This window comes from Anomaloglossus baeobatrachus, chromosome 9, assembly GCF_048569485.1.
Source record: "Anomaloglossus baeobatrachus isolate aAnoBae1 chromosome 9, aAnoBae1.hap1, whole genome shotgun sequence".
In the NCBI taxonomy this organism is placed as follows: Eukaryota; Metazoa; Chordata; class Amphibia; order Anura; family Aromobatidae; genus Anomaloglossus; species Anomaloglossus baeobatrachus.
In genome coordinates this window covers 81,444,028-81,468,081 of record NC_134361.1, presented here as the reverse complement: position 1 = coordinate 81,468,081, position 24,054 = coordinate 81,444,028, and the positions used below count along the sequence as shown (strand labels likewise).

The 24,054-nt window shown below is 46.2% G+C and overlaps 1 protein-coding gene across 1 annotated transcript in view; it reads right to left on the bottom strand.

Moving 5' to 3' along the window:
- Positions 1-275: 275 nt before the first annotated feature.
- The window catches only part of COMMD5 (COMM domain containing 5), a 44,474-nt gene continuing 20,695 nt past the window's right edge, over positions 276-24,054 (bottom strand). The window contains exons 3-7 of the mRNA XM_075322677.1: positions 22,474-22,502; positions 20,615-20,665; positions 20,253-20,348; positions 18,317-18,392; positions 276-1,406 (exon numbers count right to left, since the gene is read on the bottom strand). Of these exons, the coding sequence (XP_075178792.1) occupies positions 1,305-1,406; positions 18,317-18,392; positions 20,253-20,348; positions 20,615-20,665; positions 22,474-22,502 (354 nt within the window). The 3' untranslated portion in view covers positions 276-1,304. The remainder of the gene's footprint in view (positions 1,407-18,316; positions 18,393-20,252; positions 20,349-20,614; positions 20,666-22,473; positions 22,503-24,054) is intronic.

Below are 24,054 nucleotides of genomic sequence, written 5' to 3'. Positions count from 1 at the left end.
AAAAAAATGTATTACAAAGCTATGAAGAACATTAGTTTATTTACATGGGTACTCATGTTACACTTCAAGTCTTGTGCACTTAGAATAAATCTTTTAATTGTCTCAAACACATTTTATCCTTATGGCACAGGCCCGTTTCACACATCCGGCATTTCACCGGATTGCCAGATCCAGCACACTCCAGTACAGTGTAATACAGTACAATGGCATCGTGGCAAGCACCGGTCACATGACAGCATGTGACCGGAGGTTGCCGTGATGCCATTGTACTGTATTACACTGTACTGGATTGTGCCGGATCCGGCAATCCAATGAAATGCCGGATGTGTGAAACTAGCCTTAGCCTAAATGTCCACAGGATGTCCACATTGTATATGTTCTGATGAAAGATGCAAATAGCACAAGTGACGTGGACCACGTGTAGCACACAGCGATTCTCCGCATTGTGGAGCTCTGCGCCAATGAAACTAGCAGTGCCTTGTCTTCAGATGCCATAATTACTGCAATACACATATGGTCCCAAAATAAGATACCAGCGGGGTACACGACTCATCAGCCAACAGCTGCCTTTCCTCAACAACCTCATAATCAGGATTGTTTCGCTCAGCCCATTACACGGATACAGAAAAGTGGCTGCCAGATGTGTCCGGTGCCAATAGTTTCTGGATAGGCATATCCAAGTTGCGGGTTTACACTATTAGACTTGATACTTGTTGGCTGATCGGTGGTCATTCCGCGAGCCGCTGCCATTGTTCTCGGCAGCACATATCCTGTTAACACACAATGATGTGCTGGCAAGAAAGATGGTTTTACACCTGCTTAAAATTGAGCATTTTGCTTGTTCATCGGGCGATCGGCAGCCTTCTTACACTGGCTAATTATTGGGAAATGAGCATTTCTAGGAACGCCCGTTCATGATTACTAGCCATTGTAAAGTCAGCTTCACTCTTATATTCTATGAATGGGGACAGTCTGGCATATAAAGGAGACCATGACTGATCCGTTCAGGAGCAAGATAAAATTCCAAATATTGAGGGAATACTCCGGGCCTCATGTATATGGCTAGGAGCTGTGCACAGGGGGCTGTGCAGGGGCACACGGTGATCTGTACGGCTCTGCATTACAGTGGATAGACACTGTCAGGGCTGCTTGTTGTAGACTGGACATGACGTGGTGCATGGTCAGATAGAAAGAAAAAAAAAACCTTTGCTTCCATAGGGAATCAAGTTATCAAACCAGCCAAAGACCTGGGTAGCACACAGAATGAAATGGCACGGACACCTCGCTGTTCATATCACATGTGGTCAGTCCTGGATTTTCAGAATGTTCTTCTTCTCCAGGTCATTCATTTCTTTCAAGAGCAGAGCGACATTGTACCGCAGATCCTGGAATTTAGAAACTGGAACCTGGAAAATGACAAACGTGAAATTAATCTAATATATAAAGCTCTGTGTGTGTGTGTGTGTGTGTGTGTGTGTGTGTGTGTGTGTGTGTGTGTGTGTGTCAGGGATTGGCATCTGCACAGTTGCAGCTACAGCCACAAAAGTTTGCACACTCACACTTCTGGACTCAGAGAGCGTCATAGGCTATGTTTTGAGGGGAAATTTTAACCCCGCGCTTTACAGTTATTCACCAAAAAACCTGCCTCCATTAAAGCGAATGGAGTTGGGAGCCACAGTGCAGCCATAACTTCAGGAGAATGCGCAGCCACGCCCTTATATGGAATGTTGGCGTGTCACAATGCAGCAAGGGAAAGAGACAGACACAGACAGGGAAAGAAACAGACAGACAGGGTAAGAGACAGACACAGACAAAGAGACAGACTGGCAGGGAAAGAGGGAAAGAGACAGACAAAGACAGGTAAAGAGACACAAAGATAGACACAGGGAAAGAGATAGACAGGGAAAGATTGAGACAGACGGAGAAAGACAGACAGACAAAGAGATAGAGAGAGACAGAGAGATATACAGAGGGGGAGACAGACATTATAATTACATTTCTATCCATTTGTTTTGTGGTTTTTGTGTGCAGAATACATTTTTGTTAATACATTCTATTTTGTTAACAGCAGTTATTAACCCGGGCGAAGCCGGGTAGTACAGCTAGTAACTTATAAATTGTAAGTGTCCCTGTATTTTGTGCACAGGAGGGAGTGGCGATGTGGACGGAGCAATCTGAAGGGACATTGAAATGTTTAATTCCAAAAACAGCCAAAGAGGCAGTGTTAGTTTTACTTTATTGCTGAGACCACCTAAATATTTTTCATTTATTCAGCTAATGATTTATTATGGAATCACACAGCCCACGATCGTTTTAGGAAATTACCAGTATGATATAAAGGAAGACTTCTCTTGGTGAGAATGTTCCTGTGCTGAGATCTTATATGTGTCACTGCTATGTACTGTGTAATGGCCGTGTCTGACCGTACAGGGACATGGTCTGATCATACCACAGTTCGTGGGCAGGGTGGGAAGCAATAAAGTATACCGACATCACAGCACCAGCTCACAAATTATTCCTTAACGTAAAACATTTTTTAAAAAACAGAGAAATGTTTTACCTCACAAAAAGAATCAATTGTGATCCTATGTCCCATTTTTTTTTTGTTGGGTTACAGATAAATAAGAGCAGGTAGGTGGCAGAGCTGCACATACAGAACTGTGGGGGACGTGTAACAGATTTGTTCCCAAATCCCACAAAAAGTATGAAGAAATGTACTTAACCCCTTAAGGACCAGCCAATTTTTTTTTTTTTTTTGTTCTTCTTCAAAGCTCACGTTTTTGTTTGGTTTTTTTTCCAACACAATTTTAGGGTACATATGAGTTTATGAATTTTAATTGCATTTTTGTGGGAGATGCGTCAATCATAGCAATTCTGGTGTTTCAATTTTGTTTTCACAATTAATGTTATATTTTGATACATGTACAGATACGATACTATTTTTCATTATTACTTTATTTTAAAACTGAAGGGAAAAAGGGAGGTGGGTTTAGTAAAATTCTCTCTCTTTTTTTTTTTTTTTTTTTTTAGTTTCAGGGATTTGTACCTGCGTCTGCCTATTTAATATCTTGTTCTATATAGTGCAACTGTAAAGTATTTAGTGAAACCTATGGTCTCCTATGTAACCCCAGCCCGTGGCTAAGCTTCACAGGAGTACCAAAGCTCGCAGCTGCAATCGTAGCTTATTGGCATCTTGCTGCGGTAAAGGTAAAAGATGACTGAATGTACATAAGTGCACATCACAGTCTTTTATACAACACCCTGTAGTGCCAAGATATGTAGAACAATGAAATATATATATACACAGTTAGGTCCAGAAATATTTGGACAGTGACACAATTTTCGCGAGTTGGGCTCTGCATGCCACCACATTGGATTTGAAATGAAATCTCTACAACAGAATTCAAGTGCAGATTGTAACGTTTAATTTGAAGGTTTGAACAAAAATATCTGATAGAAATTGTAGGAATTGTACACATTTCTTTACAAACACTCCACATTTTAGGAGGTCAAAAGTAATTGGACAAATAAACCAAACCCAAACAAAATATTTTTATTTTCAATATTTTGTTGCGAATCCTTTGGAGGCAATCACTGCCTTAAGTCTGGAACCCATGGACATCACCAAACGCTGGGTTTCCTCCTTCTTAATGCTTTGCCAGGCCTTTACAGCCGCAGCCTTCAGGTCTTGCTTGTTTGTGGGTCTTTCCGTCTTAAGTATGGAATTGAGCAAGTGAAATGCATGCTCAATTGGGTTAAGATCTGGTGATTGACTTGGCCATTGCAGAATGTTCCACTTTTTTGCACTCATGAACTCCTGGGTAGCTTTGGCTGTATGCTTGGGGTCATTGTCCATCTGTACTATGAAGCGCCGTCCGATCAACTTTGCGGCATTTGGCTGAATCTGGGCTGAAAGTATATCCCGGTACACTTCAGAATTCATCCGGCTACTCTTGTCTGCTGTTATGTCATCAATAAACACAAGTGACCCAGTGCCATTGAAAGCCATGCATGCCCATGCCATCACGTTGCCTCCACCATGTTTTACAGAGGATGTGGTGTGCCTTGGATCATGTGCCGTTCCCTTTCTTCTCCAAACTTTTTTCTTCCCATCATTCTGGTACAGGTTGATCTTTGTCTCATCTGTCCATAGAATACTTTTCCAGAACTGAGCTGGCTTCATGAGGTGTTTTTCAGCAAATTTAACTCTGGCCTGTCTATTTTTGGAATTGATGAATGGTTTGCATCTAGATGTGAACCCTTTGTATTTACTTTCATGGAGTCTTCTCTTTACTGTTGACTTAGAGACAGATACACCTACTTCACTGAGAGTGTTCTGGACTTCAGTTGATGTTGTGAACGGCTCCTTCTTCACCAAAGAAAGTATGCGGCGATCATCCACCACTGTTGTCATCCGTGGACGCCCAGGCCTTTTTGAGTTCCCAAGCTCACCAGTCAATTCCTTTTTTCTCAGAATGTACCCGACTGTTGATTTTGCTACTCCAAGCATGTCTGCTATCTCTCTGATGGATTTTTTCAGCCTCAGGATGTTCTGCTTCACCTCAATTGAGAGTTCCTTAGACCGCATGTTGTCTGGTCACAGCAACAGCTTCCAAATGCAAAACCACACACCTGTAATCAACACCAGACCTTTTAACTACTTCATTGATTACAGGTTAACGAGGGAGACGCCTTCAGAGTTAATTGCAGCCCTTAGAGTCCCTTGTCCAATTACTTTTGGTCCCTTGAAAAAGAGGAGGCTATGCATTACAGAGCTATGATTCCTAAACCCTTTCTCCGATTTGGATGTGAAAACTCTCATATTGCAGCTGGGAGTGTGCACTTTCAGCCCATATTATATATATAATTGTATTTCTGAACATGTTTTTGTAAACAGCTAAAATAACAAAACTTGTGTCACTGTCCAAAAATTTCTGGACCTAACTGTATGTATGTATATATATATATATATATATATATATATATATATATATATATATATATATTTGCCTTATTCTGTCTGTCTTGCTCCAAAATGACGTCATCACAGTGACAACCGTCGCCACACCGCGCGCACGCTAAAGAGCCTGCGACCAACGGCTCAGCTGACTGAACAGCCCGAACTACGGGCCGACAGGACGACGCTCGACACTTTTCTCTTAACCCACATGGAGCCCCGACTCCCCGGTTAGTGCTGCCCCCCCGGGAGCACACACCGGCAACCCAGCCGACACATACCCACCACTCGCCTCCACCCACATTACCCCACTCAGCTCCACCCCCCACTCCACCCTCCGCATGTATACACTAAACACGCGCACACACACACACACACACACACACACACACACAAAAATAGTCACCGGTAACCCAGCCGACACATACCCACCACTCACCTCCGTCCCCCGCACACATTACGTCACTCGGCTCCACCCACCCGCACTCCGCATGTATACACTGAACACACACACACACACACACACACACACACACACACACACACACACCTGGATAGTCCCCTGTCCCCAGCCATGCAGTCCCCAGCACTGACGTCCTCAGCGCCATGTACCCGCTCGGCTCCACCACCCCTGCACTACGCCTCCCCACACACATTGCCCCGCAGGATGGGGGCACATGTCAGGATGGTGGCTGCACCACGATGGGGGCACATACCAGCACTGGGCTACATCACAGCATCAGCATATTTTTACTTAATGTTACACTGTTCATGGCCTTCTTTCATTACAAGCCATGGACATCATTAAACATTAGACTCATCTATTAAAACTGTTCCTTCTGTTGTTTGTCATTTAAAAACCAATAAACAATTATAAGAATACTAAATTAAACCTAACCCATCCAGTCTATTCATTACCTTATTATTCAATCTGCTAACCTACATACACATTCTAGACTACCCGATACGTTAGAATCGCGCCACCTTCTAGTGAGAATATAAACATGCATTACTGCTATGAAAAACATGTAAAAATTGAGATACTTAGAATACAAAAATGGCCAGTGTTATGTGAGCCCAACAGCCAAAGTGACCTCTTATTACTAATGCCTCTCTTTGGGATAAAAACCCTCCAATTTATGAGTGAACAGAAACCAGAAAATGGAGAAGCAAAAAAATCGCCTGAGGCTGAAGAGCAGGAGTGCTCAATGAGAAGGCATGACCCTGTAATCTAAGAAAAAGACTCCTGCTCTTCAGCCTTAGGCAATTTTAATTCTCCATTTGCAGGTTCCTGTCCGCCCATAAATTGGAGGTTTTTTAACCCAAAGAAAGACATTAGTTTGATAGGGACCCAACAAAAAGAGGTCGCCTTACTGTTGGCTGTTGGGCTCACATAAAACCGGCCATTTGTGTGTGCTAAGTATCTCAATTTTTACATGTTTTCCATAGCAGTAATACATGTCTATCTTCTCATATTCATTGTTCCACATATCTTAGCACTATAGAGTGCAAATGTCTCCTTTTCCTTATTAGGTTTCACGTTCAGTTTGCACCTGTTCACATTAGAAAAAAGAGAATTTTGTTACTTACCGTAAATTCTTTTTCTTATAGTTCCGTCATGGGAGACCCAGACCATGGGGTGTATAGCTACTGCCTCCGGAGGACACACAAAGTTACTACACTCAAAACGTGTAGCTCCTCCCTCCTAGCATATACACCCCCTGCTAGCCAGACCTAGCCAGTTTAGTGCAAAAGCTGAAGGAGGACATCCACCCACAAGAAGAGACAGAGGAAAATCCGGAAGAACCGGGATCTCTGTCTACAACAATAACAGCTGGTGAAGACACAAGGAACAAGAAACCTGCCAACAGGCAATAGGGAGGGTGCTGGGTCTCCCATGACGGAACTATAAGAAAAAGAATTTACGGTAAGTAACAAAATTCTCTTTTTCTTTATCGTTCCTATGGGAGACCCAGACCATGGGACGTCCTAAAGCAGTCCATGTGTGGGAATAAACAGACAACTGAGAAGCAGGAAAACCCAACTTCACAAATGGGCGACAGACGCCTGAAAGATGCGTCAGCCCAAGCCCGCGTCTGCCAAAGCAAGAGCATGCCTTGGATAGAGCTTCGAAAAAGTACGCAGACTAATTCGAGCTGCAGTCTGACAGACCTACTGAGCCGTAGCCTGGTGCCTGAAAGCCCAAAAGGCACGGACCGGTCTGATCAAATGTGCTCTGATCCCCGGCGGGGAAGGCACTTGAGTACCTTGTAGGCCTCGGAAATGGCCGACCTAAGCCAACGAACCAGGGTCGGCTTAGATACCGAGACCGCTACGCTGACTAGCAGTCAGTATCAGAGAGAGAGGTGCACCGCCTAATAACGGCGGTGCGAGACACATAGATCCGGGGCGCCCGCACCAGATCCAGGAGATGCAACGCTTCCTCAAAGCGATGAACAGGAGCCGGACAAAAGGAAGGCAGAAAAATTGCCCCGGATAAGGTGGAAGCAGTAACCACCTTAGGGAAAAAAGTCCGGAGTCGGACGGAGACCACCTTATCTTGATGCAAAAGACCAAAGAAGGGGGTGACTCAGAGTGCAGCCAGAACTCCCTGGAGGGAAATTATAGCCACTAGAAAGACTATTTTCTGTGAAAGATGAAACAAAGAAACCTCCCTAAGAGGCGCAAAGGGGGGTTTCCGGGAACCGGGAGGACCGGATAAAGGTCCCAGGGTTCCATAGGCCGCCGGAAAGGCGGAATGATGTGAAACGCGCCCTCAAAAGGAGCGCACCGGAGCCAGCCGGACGATACGCCGCTGGCACATACTGACAGAGCCGAGACCTGTCCGTTATTGAGGGATAGTCCTAGCTGTAGACCGGACTGTGGAAGGGACAGGAGGGTCGGCAAGGCTAAAAAGGTCCAAGGACACCTTGGAGCTCGAGTCATAGCGGAGATGACTTCAGGAAGGATACCAGAAGTCGCTAAGCTCCAGGACTCAATAGCTACGCCGTCAATCTGAGAATGCAGAATTCTGACGGAAAAAAACGGACCTTTGAGAAAAGGTCTGGACGGTCCGGAAGATGCCATGGCAACCCAACGGACAGAAGGAGCAGGTCAGGATACCAAGCCTGCCTGGGGCATTCTGGAGTAAGAGAATGACCCGACGTCCCCTTTTTTTTTTTTTTTTTTTACTGATCTTGCGCAGGCCTCTGGGCAAGAGGTAGAGGCGAAGCTGGATCAAACATGAACCAGTGTGTCTACTGCAAAACCTGAGGATTGTGGACCACGGTTGGACAGCTGAAATAGTCTGCCTCGCAGTTTTGACATCTAGGATGTGGGCTGCGGATACGGTGGACTAGGAGTCCCTTGTCCACTGAAGAATGTTGAGGCGCCAAGATTGCCAGGCGGCTGAGTGTCCCGCCCTGGAAGTTGACGTAGGAAAACGCTGTCACGTTATCCGACTGAACTCGAATGTGCCTAGCCGCCAACAGATGGTGAAGGCTTAGAGAGCTAGAATACAGCTCTGATTTCCAGCCCATTGATCTAGAGGGCTGATTCGGACAGAGTCCAAGCGCCCTGCGCTCCGCGGTGGAGATATACTGCTCCCAAGGCGGAAAGACCAGCACCCTGGTGAGGATCACCCGGGACGGGGCCAGGAAGGAGCGTCCCTGAGACAGAGTGGCCGAAACCACCACTGCAAACAAGCCCCCGGTCAGTGGCAAAGCCACCACACCGTGGAAGGAGGGAGTTCGCGTGTACAGCGGAAAACATCCAGTCTCAGAGGACGCAGGCGGGCAAGGAATCGCTTCCATTGACGCCACCGTCTGACCAGCACCTGTATTTGGTGTCTGATAGAACGACGTCGACCGCCAGCGGAGGGACTACTGATCGACTAAGACCGGCTTCACAAGAGCCGACAGAGTCTCGAATTGCGTCCCTGAGAACCTCTGGTTCGAAGTCAGAGTGGACTTGAACAGAATGACAAGCCACCCGAATAGGTTAGAGTGGCGAGAGTAAGCGAAGTACTCTGCTAAGAGTCTGCACTGGATGAAGCCCTGAGAAGAAGGCCGTCCAGGGCAAACGATCACTGCCAATCCTTAGGGGTGCAGGACCCTAATCACAGCAGCCCCATGAGAATACTCGATGGGCCGTGGCTAACCGCAAGGGAAGAGCCACGAATTGGACCACTCTGATGGCAAAACGTAGTCAACGCTGGTGTGAACCTGCGATTGACCCCTGCAGAAAGGCATCTCTGATGCCGATGGCTGCTAGGGAATCTCCTTGGGTTCTTGATTGGTCCGGTGAAAAAAAACACACGGAACAAGACTGAGACTCCATGTGAAAACGCCACACCTGACCATGCTTGAAAAGCTAAAGATCCAGGCCGGAAGGCACCGCCCTGTTCGGGGACTGGAAATAGATTTAAACAAAAATCTCAGAACCGTTCCCAGTCGGGAACCGGTACAATTACTCCATTGGCCTGCAAGAAATGCACGGCCTGTGAGAAGCCTTGGAGCCGGGAGGAGGTGACAGAAAAAATCTGTTTGGCGGGTGGACAGAATTCCATCCTGTAGCCATGGGAGATATAATCCCGCCCCCACTGAACGGACACGTGTTAGAACCATACGTTGCCAAGTGGAGAGAGCCTGCCACCGACCAGGAGGAGGTTGGCGGCTAGATAGCTCGGAGGAGGCTGACTAAGTGGCAGCATCTCCTGCGGTCTTCTAAAGACGCAGCTTCAAGCCAATTGGTTCTATGAACCTAGGCCGAGCTAGAGGACGATCAGATGGAGGAACGGAAACCACCGAAACCTCAACTGATTCCTGCCCTGGACAGGTTCCCTGGTTTAGGTTTGTGGCAAGGAAGAACTCTCCTCGCCGAGAGCTTCCTAAATTTCATCTAGTTGGTTCTGAAGAGACTGGTCCCACCAAAGGGGAGCCCAGTAAGGACCCTCTATAGAGGCCTCTGCCTTCCATTTCCGAAGCCACAGGAGCCTGCGGATAGCGAGGAAAGTAGCCAAGACCACCGCCGTGCGGTGTCCAGCATGGCAGACTTGGCAGAGGATGAAAAGACTGAAGTCTGGAAGTTCAGGCAACCGTCTTGGGCATAGAGTCCCTGTGAGGGAATGCATCTCCTCTGAGGAGCCATCAGCCACTGACATAACGGTCCGGGCTGAGCCACCTGAGGTGAATGAGCCCACCTCTTGACCACCATTGGTGGACAGGGGAAACACAGTCCTCAGAATCACGCTTCATGGGAAGCGACTGTCAGAGCGGACCCTGGGCTGGTCACAGGGGCCTGAAAACCAGGGCTGTGGAGTCGGAGTCGGAGTCGTGGAGTCGGAGTCGGAGCTCATTTTGGTGGAGTCGGAGTCGGAGTTGGAGTCGGTATAAAATGCACCGACTCCGACTCCTAAAATATATAATAAATTGGGGACAGGAGTGCAATGCAGAATGTGCTGAATATTTTACTAAATAATAACATTTAGTATAATGCTTATATTTAAGTGAAAAATTTATTGTAGTATAATGTGAACATCAGACATTTAATTGTTTTTATGATACAATAATCAAGATATTTGGATAGAACATAAAATATTTATTGGACACAACTTTAGAACACAAAAAACTAATAAATTGTAAATATGTAATATTATATATATATATATACACAGTGTATATACACACACAAGATATATATGTAATCTACTGTATATTACATTTTATTTACAATTTATTACAGTTTTTTGTGTTCTAAAGTTGTATCCAATAAATATATTTTATGTTCTATCCAAATATCTTGATTATTGTATCATAAAAATTATTAAATGTCTAATGTTCACATACACATATTCATGTACTACAATAAATTTTTCACCTAACTATAAGCAATATATGTAGGAGTCGGAGTCGGAGCCGGAGTCGGAGTCGGAGTCGGAGCCGGAGTCGGTGCAAGAGAATTTGAGGAGTCGGAGTCGGAGTCGAAGGTTTGGCTTACCGACTCCACAGCCCTGCTGAAAACTGGAGTGGTTTAAGGAACACACGTTGTGTTCACCTAGATAAGGTAACTCCGGCGGATTGAGGTCCAGTACAAAATTAATGTACCGTGGGATCCTTATAGAGGTGCCGTCAGCCACTGATACAACTATCCGGGCTGAAAGTCTAGACACCGGAGTGGCCACCCTTGGCGAATGAGTACACTCCTTGACCACCTCTGATGGAAGGGGGAGACAGGCAGCAGAACCCCGCTGTGGGATCTGCAGGACAGGCTGCGGGCTTGGACGCAGCGGCCTGAAAACTGGAGTGGTTAAGGAACACACTCCTTAAAGGTATACTGATGCCTTTTGCCAGCGGGGAATACTCCCCTGATACAGGCGGATGGAGGTCCAATACAAGTATAATGGACGCAATCCAATCATTCGCATCCGCGTCACCTACGGACGGATCAAAGTACCTAAAGCAGCGTCCGAGCCCCTGATAGAGACATCCTCCTCGTCCAGTGAGTCAGCTCGTATCGGAGCTGCGGGACGGGGAGGACAGGGGACCCTGCGTCTCCCTGTCAGGAGGACGGGGTCTGTGAGCTTTGCTGAGCAAGCAGAAAACGCCCTGAGAAGGGGGTTGCATGCTCAGCAGATGCCGGGACAGCCGACCCCTGGAAAAAAGATTCCCCCAGGGGTCAGCCACCGAACCCGGAGCAGCTGGAGGGACCATGAATGAGCCTCCAAGCTGAGGGGCCACAGTGGTTATGAGCTCGCCGTACGAGCCCACCAGCAGTGGATAATAAAAACAGCCTGCAGCCTCGCTCTGTGAGACCTGCTGCAGAGGTGGGGTTCAGCCTGGGGCGACTCCAGGCTGAGGCACCACCACATAAGAACCATTACAGTATGGGCCGGTTCAGGCAATATAAGCTTACATGCAGAGCATGTAGTGTACAGCCTTGGAGCTTTGCTCCTAGTGAGACATGCTGCTGAGGAGGAGGTTCTAAAATAAAGAATTAACTCCTTCAGAATGCCCTGATAGTGTATAAAAAGTGCACAACCAGAGGTTGTGACTTATCAGGCCGCTATCGTGAGTGCCCCCCCAGGTTCCAAGCCTGGACCCCCAGCCAGATATCCACTCCCTCTGCACTGCAGAGCAGCCAGCGCCGATCAGCGTACTAAGAACGCTGAGAAAATGGCGCTAGAGTGAGGGGGAGGGCTGGGGTTAACCCAGGAGCGGGAATCGGAGGGCTAAGAAGATGTACAGGGGAGGGAATCATCTCCCAACAAGGAGTGTCCTCCCCTGTGCAGAGCGGCGGTTGGGCGGCGCTGCAGCGTCCCCCCTGCATGACTGACATGCAGGGGAATGAAGCGAAACTAGGCCGCGGCTGAAGCCAGGGCCTAGAGTTATGCATGCGGCCGAAAATCAGGCATCATCGGCGCGGTACACAGTAAAAACCGTGGAACCGGCCGGAAACACAGTAAAAGCAGCATTATCAAAGTCAATCACTGTCCCCCCAATAAAGTGCCCCACATTGCAGAAGGACCCTCTGAATAACGTCTCTATACTTAGCTTTGAGACGCAGGGTCCAGTCCCTGGTGGGGTGGGGGTCCAGTGCTCCGTCCAGCAGGGTCCTGCCAAAGGGCTGCGGATGGAGGCCGGTCTCCTGCAAGGCAGTGAGAACCGTGTTGGCTCTAACTTCAAGCCAGAGCCCCTAAGGGATGGTGAAGGAGCGCGGCATGAAGGGCTCTTGCCCTGAATCAACCTTAACAGCACCGCCGCCAGGGGGGTGTGAAGGGACATGCCGGGGGTCCAGTGGACCCGCTTTTCTTCCAAATCTGTAGAAAAAATGAAAAAGCAAAAAAGGATGCATGTGTGTGTGTGATCCTCCTGACACAAAGCATGAAACTGGCTAGGTCTGGCTAGCAGGGGGTGTATATGCTAGGAGGGAGGAGCTACACGTTTTGAGTGTAGTAACTTTGTGTGTCCTCCGGAGGCAGTAGCTATACACCCCATGGTCTGGGTCTCCCATAGGAACGATAAAGAAAGGTAGGATGTGTCATCAGTCATTTTCTTAGATTACTTATACATTACTGTCAGTGGCATCTTTATGGTCAAACCGCTTCGATCAGAGGTCCGGTCACAGCTCTTACGTGCAGATCCTGAGCCCGCTTCACACACACCGACTCCAGGAAGGACTAAGGGGCTAGAGGGGTTGTCTGCTCTAATGATACTGATGGCCTATCCCCAGGAAAGGTCATGAGCGGTTTTTAGATCTGGCGGAGGCCAGATGTAACCGCTGAAAGAGGCTGCACGTCACAACTCCATACAAAGCGGTGCGACTGCTGCAGGTTAGCATGCTGCCGCAGCTTTACCCGCACCATAACCATGATGTGAGAACACAGAGTAAGGCGAGGTTCACATCTGTGCTCAGGAATTGGATTTGTCGGTTTCATTTTAGGAACAGAAACAGAATTAATGTCCAAAATGGATCAGTTACAGAACGAATACAAATAGATGCAGAAGGGCCCAATCTGATATATCGCCATGTTTGCTAATATTAGGGTTTCCATTATTAGAACTCGAAAAAAAAAATGCAGTATACAGATCATCCCCCCCAATTAAGAAAACCTGACATAACAGAAACCAGACGGATCCCATAACAATCATTGGGGCCTCTCTGGGTGTGATTGTGTCAGTTATGCAACAGACCCGTATCAGACAGACTATTTGTTTGGTCAAAGAACAAAACTGATGCAGAGTATTCCAGAATGTGGACCTCGCCTTGATAATTACTGAGCTTCCTCATGAGTATCACATAGTCAGTGTGTCCTCACTGACTGACGTTCGCAATCCTACAAAACCAATTTTCTCACAGCTTCTGATCGTAACGATGACCAGAGAGAAGCAGCCAGTAATCTGCACACTGAGCATATACAGTCACTCTAAATAAAGGACCACCCCAGAGGGTTTTTTAAATTTTCCCATCTGTTAGTTATCAGTAATGAATATTTAGTGCTAGTATTGAAGTACTTACCCATCGTGGCTTTCTTCTGTTTCCAGCCCCGCTCTGACCCTCTCCTCCATCAGGTGACCGCAGCATGTACTTGCCGGCTCACTCAGTGGACCATTAGCTACTTTCTTAAAGGGAACCTGTCACCAGTTTTTTGCCCTATAAGCGGCGGCCACCACCACTGGGCTCTTATATACTGTATTCTAACATGTTGTATATAAGAGCCCAGGCCACTGTGTAGAACGTAAAAATCACTTTATAATACTCACCTAGGAGGTCGCTTCGGTGCACAACAGTCAGATGGGTGACGCCGTTCGCCGAGACCGGCACCTCCCCTTTCGGCCATCTTGGTCTTCCTTTTTCTGAAGCCGCGGTGCATGACGCGTCTACGTCATACACACTCACCAGTCCCGTGCAGACGTACTACAATACTTTGATCTGCCCTGAGTAGGGCAGATCAAAGTGCACCTGCACAGGACCTCAACGCTGGCGAGTGTGTATGACGTAGGACGCATCATGCACCGCGGCTTCAGAATAAGGAAGACCAAGATGGCCGAAAGAGGAGGCGCCAGCACCGGAGAACGTCTCCACCCATCAGGGCTGTGGAGTCGGTAAGCCAAACCTTCGACTCCGACTCCGACTCCAACTCCTCAAATTCTCTTGCACCGGCTCCGGCTCCGGCTCCGGCTCCGGCTCCGGCTCCGGCTCCGACTCCGACTCCGACTCCGACTCCGACTCCGACTCCGACTCCGACTCCGACTCCGACTCCGACTCCGACTCCGACTCCGACTCCGACTCCGACTCCGACTCCGACTCCGACTCCGACTCCGACTCCGACTCCGACTCCGACTCCGACTCCGACTCCGACTCCGACTCCGACTCCGACTCCTACATATATTGCTTATAGTTAGGTGAAAAATTTATTGTAGTACATGAATATGTGTATGTGAACATTAGACATTTAATAATTTTTATGATACAATAATCAAGATATTTGGATAGAACATAAAATATATTTATTGGATACAACTTTAGAACACAAAAAACTGTAATAAATTGTAAATATGTAATACACTATGTAATATACAGTAGATTACATATATATCTTGTGTGTGTATATACACTGTGTATATATATATAATATTACATATTTACAATTTATTAGTTTTTTGTGTTCTAAAGTTGTATCCAATAAATATTTTATGTTCTATCCAAATATCTTGATTATTGTATCATAAAAACAATTAAATGTCTGATGTTCACATTATACTACAATAAATTTTTCACTTAAATATAAGCATTATACTAAATGTTATTATTTAGTAAAATATTCAGCACATTCTGCATTGCACTCCTGTCCCCAATTTATTATATATTTTAGGAGTCGGAGTCGGTGCATTTTATACCGACTCCAACTCCGACTCCGACTCCACCAAAATGAGCTCCGACTCCGACTCCGACTCCACGACTCCGACTCCGACTCCACAGCCCTGCCACCCATCCGACCGTTGTGCAGCGGAGCGACCTTCTAGTTGAGTATTATAAAGTGTTTATGTTCTACGCAGCGGCCTGGGCTCTTACATACAGCATGTTAGAATACTGCATATAAGAGCCCACTGGTGGTGGCCACAGCTTATAGGGCAAAAAACTGGTGACAGGTTCCCTTTAATGCAAACCAATGGGAACCTTGTTCTACGTCTTACATTCATACAGTGAGGAAGTGATATCTGGTCCACACAAAAGACAGTGTGTGAGCCGGCTGGTCACACGATGCAGGAGAGAACTGGAGCAGCGCTGGAAACGGCAGATGACACAGACGGGGGAAGTAATGTAAGCCTTATACTGAACTGAACGTATAGGACTTTACATACATGTATAGATGTAGCAGGAGAAAGCAAAACATAAATAACACTCCTAAAACATAACTTTTAATATTGTGAAACCTAAAAGAGACCACCGGTCACACAAAATCGGGATCATAAAAACAGTCACATGTCCACTGGGTCACAAAACTCAAGCATGCCCAATAACATGTGAGGCACAGACAAGACAACTTCCAAGAGGCTACTCAACCATATAGTAATTTCTATAGCACTCTAGAATGTATTCCACGGTATCTCTTCTGGAAATCGCCCCTTAAACACAAAACCGGGATTTTTTCAGAGGAAAAAATTAAAGTGAGAAATCAGTGAGAAAAATACATACATCATTTATGACCATCAGACACCACTTATAAATATGATAGTCTGTTTTATGATATAGAAATATCTCACCCAGTTGTTGATTTATCTACCGATTCGTAGTACAGGACATTCACATCATGGTCGACCCTTCACTTGAATGGTCACCACCTGCCCCCTCTGTTTGAACGGTCGACCATGATGTGAATAAAACAGACTATCATATTTATACTGTATTTTTCGGACTATAAGACACACTTTTTTTCCCCCCAAATGTTTGGGGAAAGTGGTGGGTGCGTCTTATAGTCTCTGAATGTAGGGCATGGCTGCAGGGAATGAGGGTGCTGCGGTGGCGTGGGTCATCGGGGGCATGAGCAGGCTGCAGCAGTGTGACCACGTGGGCCCGCTCATTTCATATGCACGCCCATCATCTCTCAGCGCTGAAGCCGGCGCTGACAGGTGGGCGGGATGATGGACAGGGGATGCGTGCATAGTAAACAGCCGGTCCGCATGATCACCCCTGGCAACTACAGCCTGGAGTGATCATGTGCGGCTGTATTCACTGCTCCCCACGCATCATCACCGCAGGGTGCAGTGAATCAGTACACTCACCGGCCACGATCCCTGCATCATCGCTCATCCTCCTGTCTGTGCCGGCCGCGGCTGTGTGTGGAGACTAGTGGTGCTCACAGCGATGACGTCATCGCTGTGCGCACGTGTCAACATGCAGCCGCGGCCGGCACAGACAGGACGACATTGCGGTGCTGCAGGGATCGTGGCCGGCTCCACACAGGTCAGCGGTGCTGCTGCCGGCACGGACAGGAGGAGGAGCGATGCTGTGTGGAGTGAGGAAAGGTGAGCATAAACGTTTAATTTTTTTTTTTGTGTGCCACAGGATGCGGCCATATAGCAGGATAGGGGTATATAGCAAGATGATGGCATATATGGGCGGCATGGTGGCTCAGTGGTTAGCACTGCAGTCTTGCCGCACTGGGGTCCTGGGTTCAATTCCCACCAAGGACACCATCTGTAAGGAGTTTGTACGTTCTCCCTGTGTTTGCATGGGTTTCCTCCGGGTTCTCCGGTTTCCTCCCACACTCCAAAAACATACAGATAGGGACCTTAGATTGTGAGGCCCAATGGGGACAGTGTTGTCAATGTATGTAAAGTGCTATGGAATTAATAGCGCTATATAAATGAATAAATATTATTATTATATTATTATATACCAGGATGGGGGTATATTATGAGCAGGATGGGAGTATATAGCAGGATGGGAGCACATACCAGGATGGGGGTATATAGCAGGATGCGGCCATACACCAAGATGGGGTATATAGCAGGATGCAGCCATACACCAGGATGGGGTATATAGCAGGATGTGGCCATATGCCAGGATGGGGTATATAGCAGGATGGGAGCACATACCAGGATGTCAGTATATAGCAGGATGGGAGCTATACCAGGATGAGGGACATATATATACAAGGCAGGAGGATCATTACCAGGATGGGGGACCTTAGTAGAGAATTAGGGGACATTACCCCCATAACAGTGTCAGCAGCAGATCCTCGCGCCCATAACAGTGTGTTATGACCACATTTTTTGCTTAAAATTTTATTTTCCTACTTTCCTTCTCTAAAATCAGGGTGCGTCTTATGTTCCGGTGCGTCGTATAGTCCGAAAAATACGGTAAGTGGTGTCTGATGGTCATAAATGACGTATGTATTTTTCTCACTGATTTTTCACTTTAATTTTTTTCCTCTGAAAAAATCCCAGTTTTCGGTTTAAGGGGCGATTCCCCAAAAGAAGATACCGTGGAATACATTATAGAGTGCTATAGAAATTACTATATGGTTCAGTAGCCTCTTGGAAATTGTTTTGTCTGTGCCTCACATGTTATTGGGCATGCTTGAGTTTTGTGACCCAGTGGACATGTGACTGTTTTTATGATCACGATTTTGTGTGACCGGTGGTCTCTTTTAGGTTTCATAATATTAAAAGTTATGTTTTAGGAGTGTTATTTATGTTTTGCTTTCTCCTATACCCATACTGCTGTGTTGTATCTTGATTGTGGGTTACTCTGTATTGATAAGGTATCCAGCTTATTATTATAGATGTAGCAGGCAAATAGATGTGTGTATATATACATATATATGTTTTGTCTTTTTTTTTATAGGTAACTTACCTCAAAACGATGGGACTCTCCATTGGAGAGCTTCATCTGCATTAGAATGGATGGCTGCAGCGCCCGGGACAGAGAGCTGAGAACATCAAGATTTTTTAACATTGTAAAATTGGTTCAAATCGTAAATGGGCAAAAAAAAAAAAAAAAAAAAAATGGAGCAGCCCCTGGCATCAAAATAGATGCCACTAATTTTGCCCCCTTTGATTTTTTTCAAAATCTTTGTAAGCTAAGACGTGCTAGAACTAAGTTGCCCCCCAAACAAATGTATATACCCATCAATGCATTTCCCATAATCCCACATCATCCGTTCCTGGATCCATTCCCCCAGTCTCGAAAATAAAAAAAAAACAAAAAAAACACTATCATCCTACTGGCAAACTAAATGTGTCCACAGCACCCCTATGTACAGTGAAACAGGTTCTATAAAAGCCTAATGGTTCAAACATTTCCAAGAAACCTTAAAAAAACAACTAATGATAATAAAATTAACCCCAAATGTGCCTTCATCACTCTACCCACTTAGTAAATTTTATTATTAAAATACAAATCATACAGGGTTAGAAACATTTGGCTATTTTCTCCCACAAACAGCAGCACATCTGTTTGGGTAACCACTAAAGCCATCCTCACCTTGTACAACTGCTCTACGAGGGGTTGCTGATAAGTCTTTGGCTTTGTGATCTTTTTTGTTTCTATGGTAACAAATGTTACCTCACATGAAAGCCTTATGTGTCTAATATATGTTCTCAAAATTTTGTGTTGGTTTCTTATGGCAACAGTGTTCTAGACACGCGGGAATACAAAATTCCGGAGTCCAATGCGATATTCACAGCAACTGAGAACAGAGGAGGGATATAAGAACTGGGTTGCCAAATTTAAACGGGCCACTTAAGCACCAATGATGAGGAACGTCCTGGATGCCCGGTGTGGTTGTTCCGGAGATCGTCGATGCTGTGCACAACCTCACACTGGAGAATGGATGAATTTCAGTTAAAGCAATAGCAGACATCATGGGGATTTCCCCTGAACGTGTTTGTGTCATTATCCATGAACATTTGGACATGATGATGCTATCTTCAAAGTGGGTCCCAAATGTTTGACAACAGATCAGAGAAGCATGCGAGTGACAACTTCCCGGTCCATTTGTCAGCGTCTCTGGACTAATAAGAACTTCTTGCATCGACTGGTCACTATGGATGAGACTTAGATGTATTTGTATGACCCTGAAGACAAGGAGCAGTCAAAAGAGTGGAAGCACAGGGGTTCTCCTCGTCCAAAGAAGTTCAGGGTGCAAAAATCAGCCACTAAGGTGATGGCGTCTGTGTTCTGGGATAAGGAGGCCATGCTGTTAGTGGACTACCTTCAAAAGGGTTCCACCATCAATGCAAGGTATTACATTTTGGACCAATTGAAGGCAGCTCTGAAGGCCAAAATGCGCGGAAAGCAGTCCAAAGGAATCTTGTTCCTGCAAGACAACGCCTCCGCTCACACTGCACAAGCAACCACGGCAAAACTGGCAGAGCTGAGCTTCCAGCTGGTTGACCCCCCCCCCCCCTTATTCACCAGATCTAGCTCCCTCCAACTATCATCTGTTTTCAAACCTGAAAAAACACCTCAAGTGTACCAAATTTCTCACCATTTCTGATGCCATGGCTGCTATGGATTTATGGTTTGAGGCACAACTGAAATCCTTTTTGCTAGGCTTACAGAACTTGGAATACCGATGTAAGAAGTGTGTTGTCATCAGTGGAGAGTATGTGGAATAAATGTAGGCCTTCTTCATCCTATCTCGTTTCTTTCTGGGTAAAGCCAAAGACTTATCAGCAGCCCCTCATATCTTCTGTCAGCAGTATCCGATGCCGATAACTAGCACCAGCAATGTTGTCGGATATTTTTCTAAATAAAGGCATCACATATTAATAAAGTGCATGACTACCTGGTGGAAATTGCAACATCAACTCTCCATCTCATATCCTCCACGGTTGGCAATCTAACGCTTTGTTTCAAAGCGGTGTCTTCAAGAACGGGCCGCCTGCAGGAAGATTGGGTGAACATTAAAAATAAAGACAGCCTGTATTCTGCTAATGGATACAAACTGTAGTAGAGACCTCGGTTATTAGTAGATGGCGTGTTCACAAGAAAGGGTGGAACTCAACTAAGGAACCTGTCTTAGTAAACTGCTTTGTGATCCAGCCCTTTTATATAATGGAGCTGTCGTATTGCCAGTAATTAACGGAGAGGTTTATAATGATATAAAAAAAGAAAACTGCACTCTGATCATTGTATGGTGACACTCACCTGCTTCCATACACAACATTAGCAAAGTCCTCTATAAAATCTTCTGGGATCCTACAGGGAGAAAGAACCGTTAGTATCTAACAGATCTGAGCTTAGAGCTCAGTGACAGAAGGCTAATGACATTTTGTTTTAAACTGTAGAAGTAATAAAGAAGCAGCAATGCTGAATGCAGGGGTCTGTTTTCTGTTGTTGCAGCGCTAGGACTCTGATGGTGGGTGCATTTAGGGAAAGGAGTTCATTGTTATGACTTATCATTTGCCTCTGCCACTTACTAAGCAGCAGAACAAATAGCTTTCATAGTGACTGCGGCAATCTGCAGGTCACCCACACACCCATTCAGCAATGCTCATAGCACCACTGCAGCGGGGTTTATTTTTCAGTATTGGAGTGGTGCTTTTAACCTAAAGTCACCTGCCCCCTGCCTTATACTTAACCTCCAACGTCTTCAGCTTTTTCAGTGCGGCTCCGGTCCCACAGCGCCATCTTGTGTCAATAACTTCTGAGTGGCTGGAAGTCAGAAGTTACATCACAAGTAATGATGGAAGAGTGAGCTTGGCACTCACTCAATCGAGCATTAGGGTGCTCCGGTACTTGACCGAGTATTGCGGGAGTTCAGATGTGTCATATACAGTGTTGGACTGGCTAACGGAGGAACCTCCAGTGATACCAGTCCTGGCTGCAATTACCTGCATTGAACTTTGGAGCTCTCACCTGAGCTTCGGAGCAGCCTGGACTGAACTCCTCAGAGTTTGCAGGACTGAACTGCAAGCACCGACTGATTCCCCGGCGATTGCGGTTCAGTTCATGACAGCTGTGGACAGGCCGGGCTGAACTCCGAAGCTGTCACCTGAGCTCCGGAGTTCAGCCCGGCCTGTCTGCAGCTGTCATGAACTTATCTCCAATTGTCGGGGAATCAGTCGACACTCGCAGTTCAATCCGGCAAACCCTGAGTTCAGTCCAGGCTGCACTCCGGAGCTCAGGTGAGAGCTCCAAAGTTCAATGCAGGTAACCACAGCCAGGACTGGTATTAGTGGCTGTTTCTCCGGCAGCAAGTCCGGCACTGGTCATATATGACACATCGAACACAAAGCGCCAGCTTGCTTCACTGCAAGCGAGCAGACACCCCAGTGAGAGCCACTTGCAGTCTCTGAATGTTTTAAACCCAGTGAGAGCCAATGTTTTTGGATGTAGTGTGTCCAAAAAAATGAAAAAAAAAACACTGCCCTCCCCAAGGAAATGCTCTGCTTATGGCTGGCTGCATGTGGTGGTACCCGAACTGGCCAATCATTGACTTCCATTATACTCGTTAATTGCGTTGAACCCGTCTGAGCATCTGACCAAGCACCATAGTTATCACTCATTTTGAGTACCGAGCATTGTACTGCTCGCCCATCATTAGTCACATGTGCTCAATAGAAGTCTATGCGAGCCAGAACGAGACTCTCAGAGTTGTAATCAGTTGCGATATTAAACACTGGAGCAGCCAGCAGATCGCAGGACTGACATGTGTAATTCTGAAAACAGATGACGCCAGAGGGTGAATAAAAGACAGAAGACATAGATTTAAAACATCACTCCAGCATTAGAAAAAAATGCTGGGGTGGTGCTTGAGGGGAATGAATACATACTGCAAAAGTGCACAAAAGAGGCACAGAGCGCCACATACCAATGGGTGCAGATACCTCATTCTCCCCGACTAATCAACCAGAAAGTCTGATCTCACTCCCCAGCCGCAGCCATGAATGGGAACTTGTGTGACCGGCCAGCAGATGCAGTAACACCTGTTTATTGGTTTCAATTTGATCCATTATCATGACAAAGTCTACAATTTCTAATATTCAGCGCATAGAGACTCTCACCTGAGCTCCTTCAAGTCTTCTTTAAATACCTATAAATGAAAGAGAACCCAAGTTGATACCATTTCTTCCATGCAGCCTCCTTTTTGCTAGGTGTGTATATTGATGCCAATACATAAGGCTCTGTTCACATTCTGTTTGAGCCATACATTTGCTGTACATGTTGGGAATGTTCTTGGAATACATATTAAATGTATCAGTAAGGCTACAATCACCCGACACAGGCCCACAAAAGTCTCCATCAGTCTGATGTATGTCATTATACATATATTTTTTTTTATACATAGGATATGGAGATGAGCAAATAAATATGCAGGATCCTGGTGCAGCGGTCAGTATTCTGTGGCCGTGAGATGGATCCCTGGAACCGCCCCTAATCTACCGCCATCTGCATCTCCTTTTTTCATTAGTATATCTACTTAAAGGGAACCTGTCAGGTCAAAAAAGCGTTCTAACCTACAAGCAGGAGTATGTGTGAGCTAGTAACCCCTTCCTACCCATCCCTGTGTTGTAATATTGTGTAATATGAAAGTAATAAAATATGTTTTATTACTTACATATATCCTATGTAAATGAGCAGGGTCTCTAGCCCCATGGGCGTCGAATCGCCCTGAGGGTGTTTGCATACTTACCATGGCATCACACCCCTGTGGGCGTGATACCATGGATTTATATGAGCGACGTTCACCTCTGCTCCTTCAAAATCCCGCATGTGAATGCTTACCATTCTCGCCGCCTTCTCGTCCTGGTGTTTGCTGGTCGGCTTCAGATGCGCACTGTGCATGACCGGAACCGCAGGAGTCTTCTGAGCATGTGCAGTGTGCGTCTGAAGCCGACCAGCAAACACCAGGATGAGAAGGTGGCGAGAATGGTAAGCATGCACGCGGGATTCTGAAGGAGCAGAGGTGACATCACAGGGGCGTGATACCATGGAAAGTATGCAGACGCTCATGGGGCTAGAGACCTGCTCATTTACATAGGGAATATGTAAGTAATAAAACGTATTTTATTACTTTCATATTACACACTATTACAACACAGGGATGGGTAGGAAGGGGTTAATAGCTCACACAGGCTCCTGCTTGTAAGTTATATCGCTTTTTTGACCTGACAGGTTCCCTTTAATAGAGGAGCCATGGATGCCGGCGGTTCGCAGGGATCCCGTCCCACGGCCACAGAATACTGACCTGGCCGTTGCACCAAAGTCCTGCAAATCCATTTGTTCATCTCCAAAAGAAAACCAATGTCAATTATGCCTTAACCCCTTCACGACCGCGGGCAGTAAAATTACGTCCTATTTTAACGTGACTTAACGACCAGGGACGTAATTTTACTGCCTAAACTTCATTTGATTGCCGTGGCCATAGCAACGGCTTTCAAATGATGTCCCCTGCTGTTTCTTACAGCAGGGGACCTTTGCTTGACCCCGGGGGGGTGGCATCGCCACCCCCTATCGACGATCGATGTGATTGGCTGTTCAAATCTGAACCGCCAACCACATCGATCGCACTAATTTCGGCAAAAATAATGCCCGAATTAGTGCGATCCTGTGAGATCCAGCTATGAGATGCCGCAGCTGCTGCA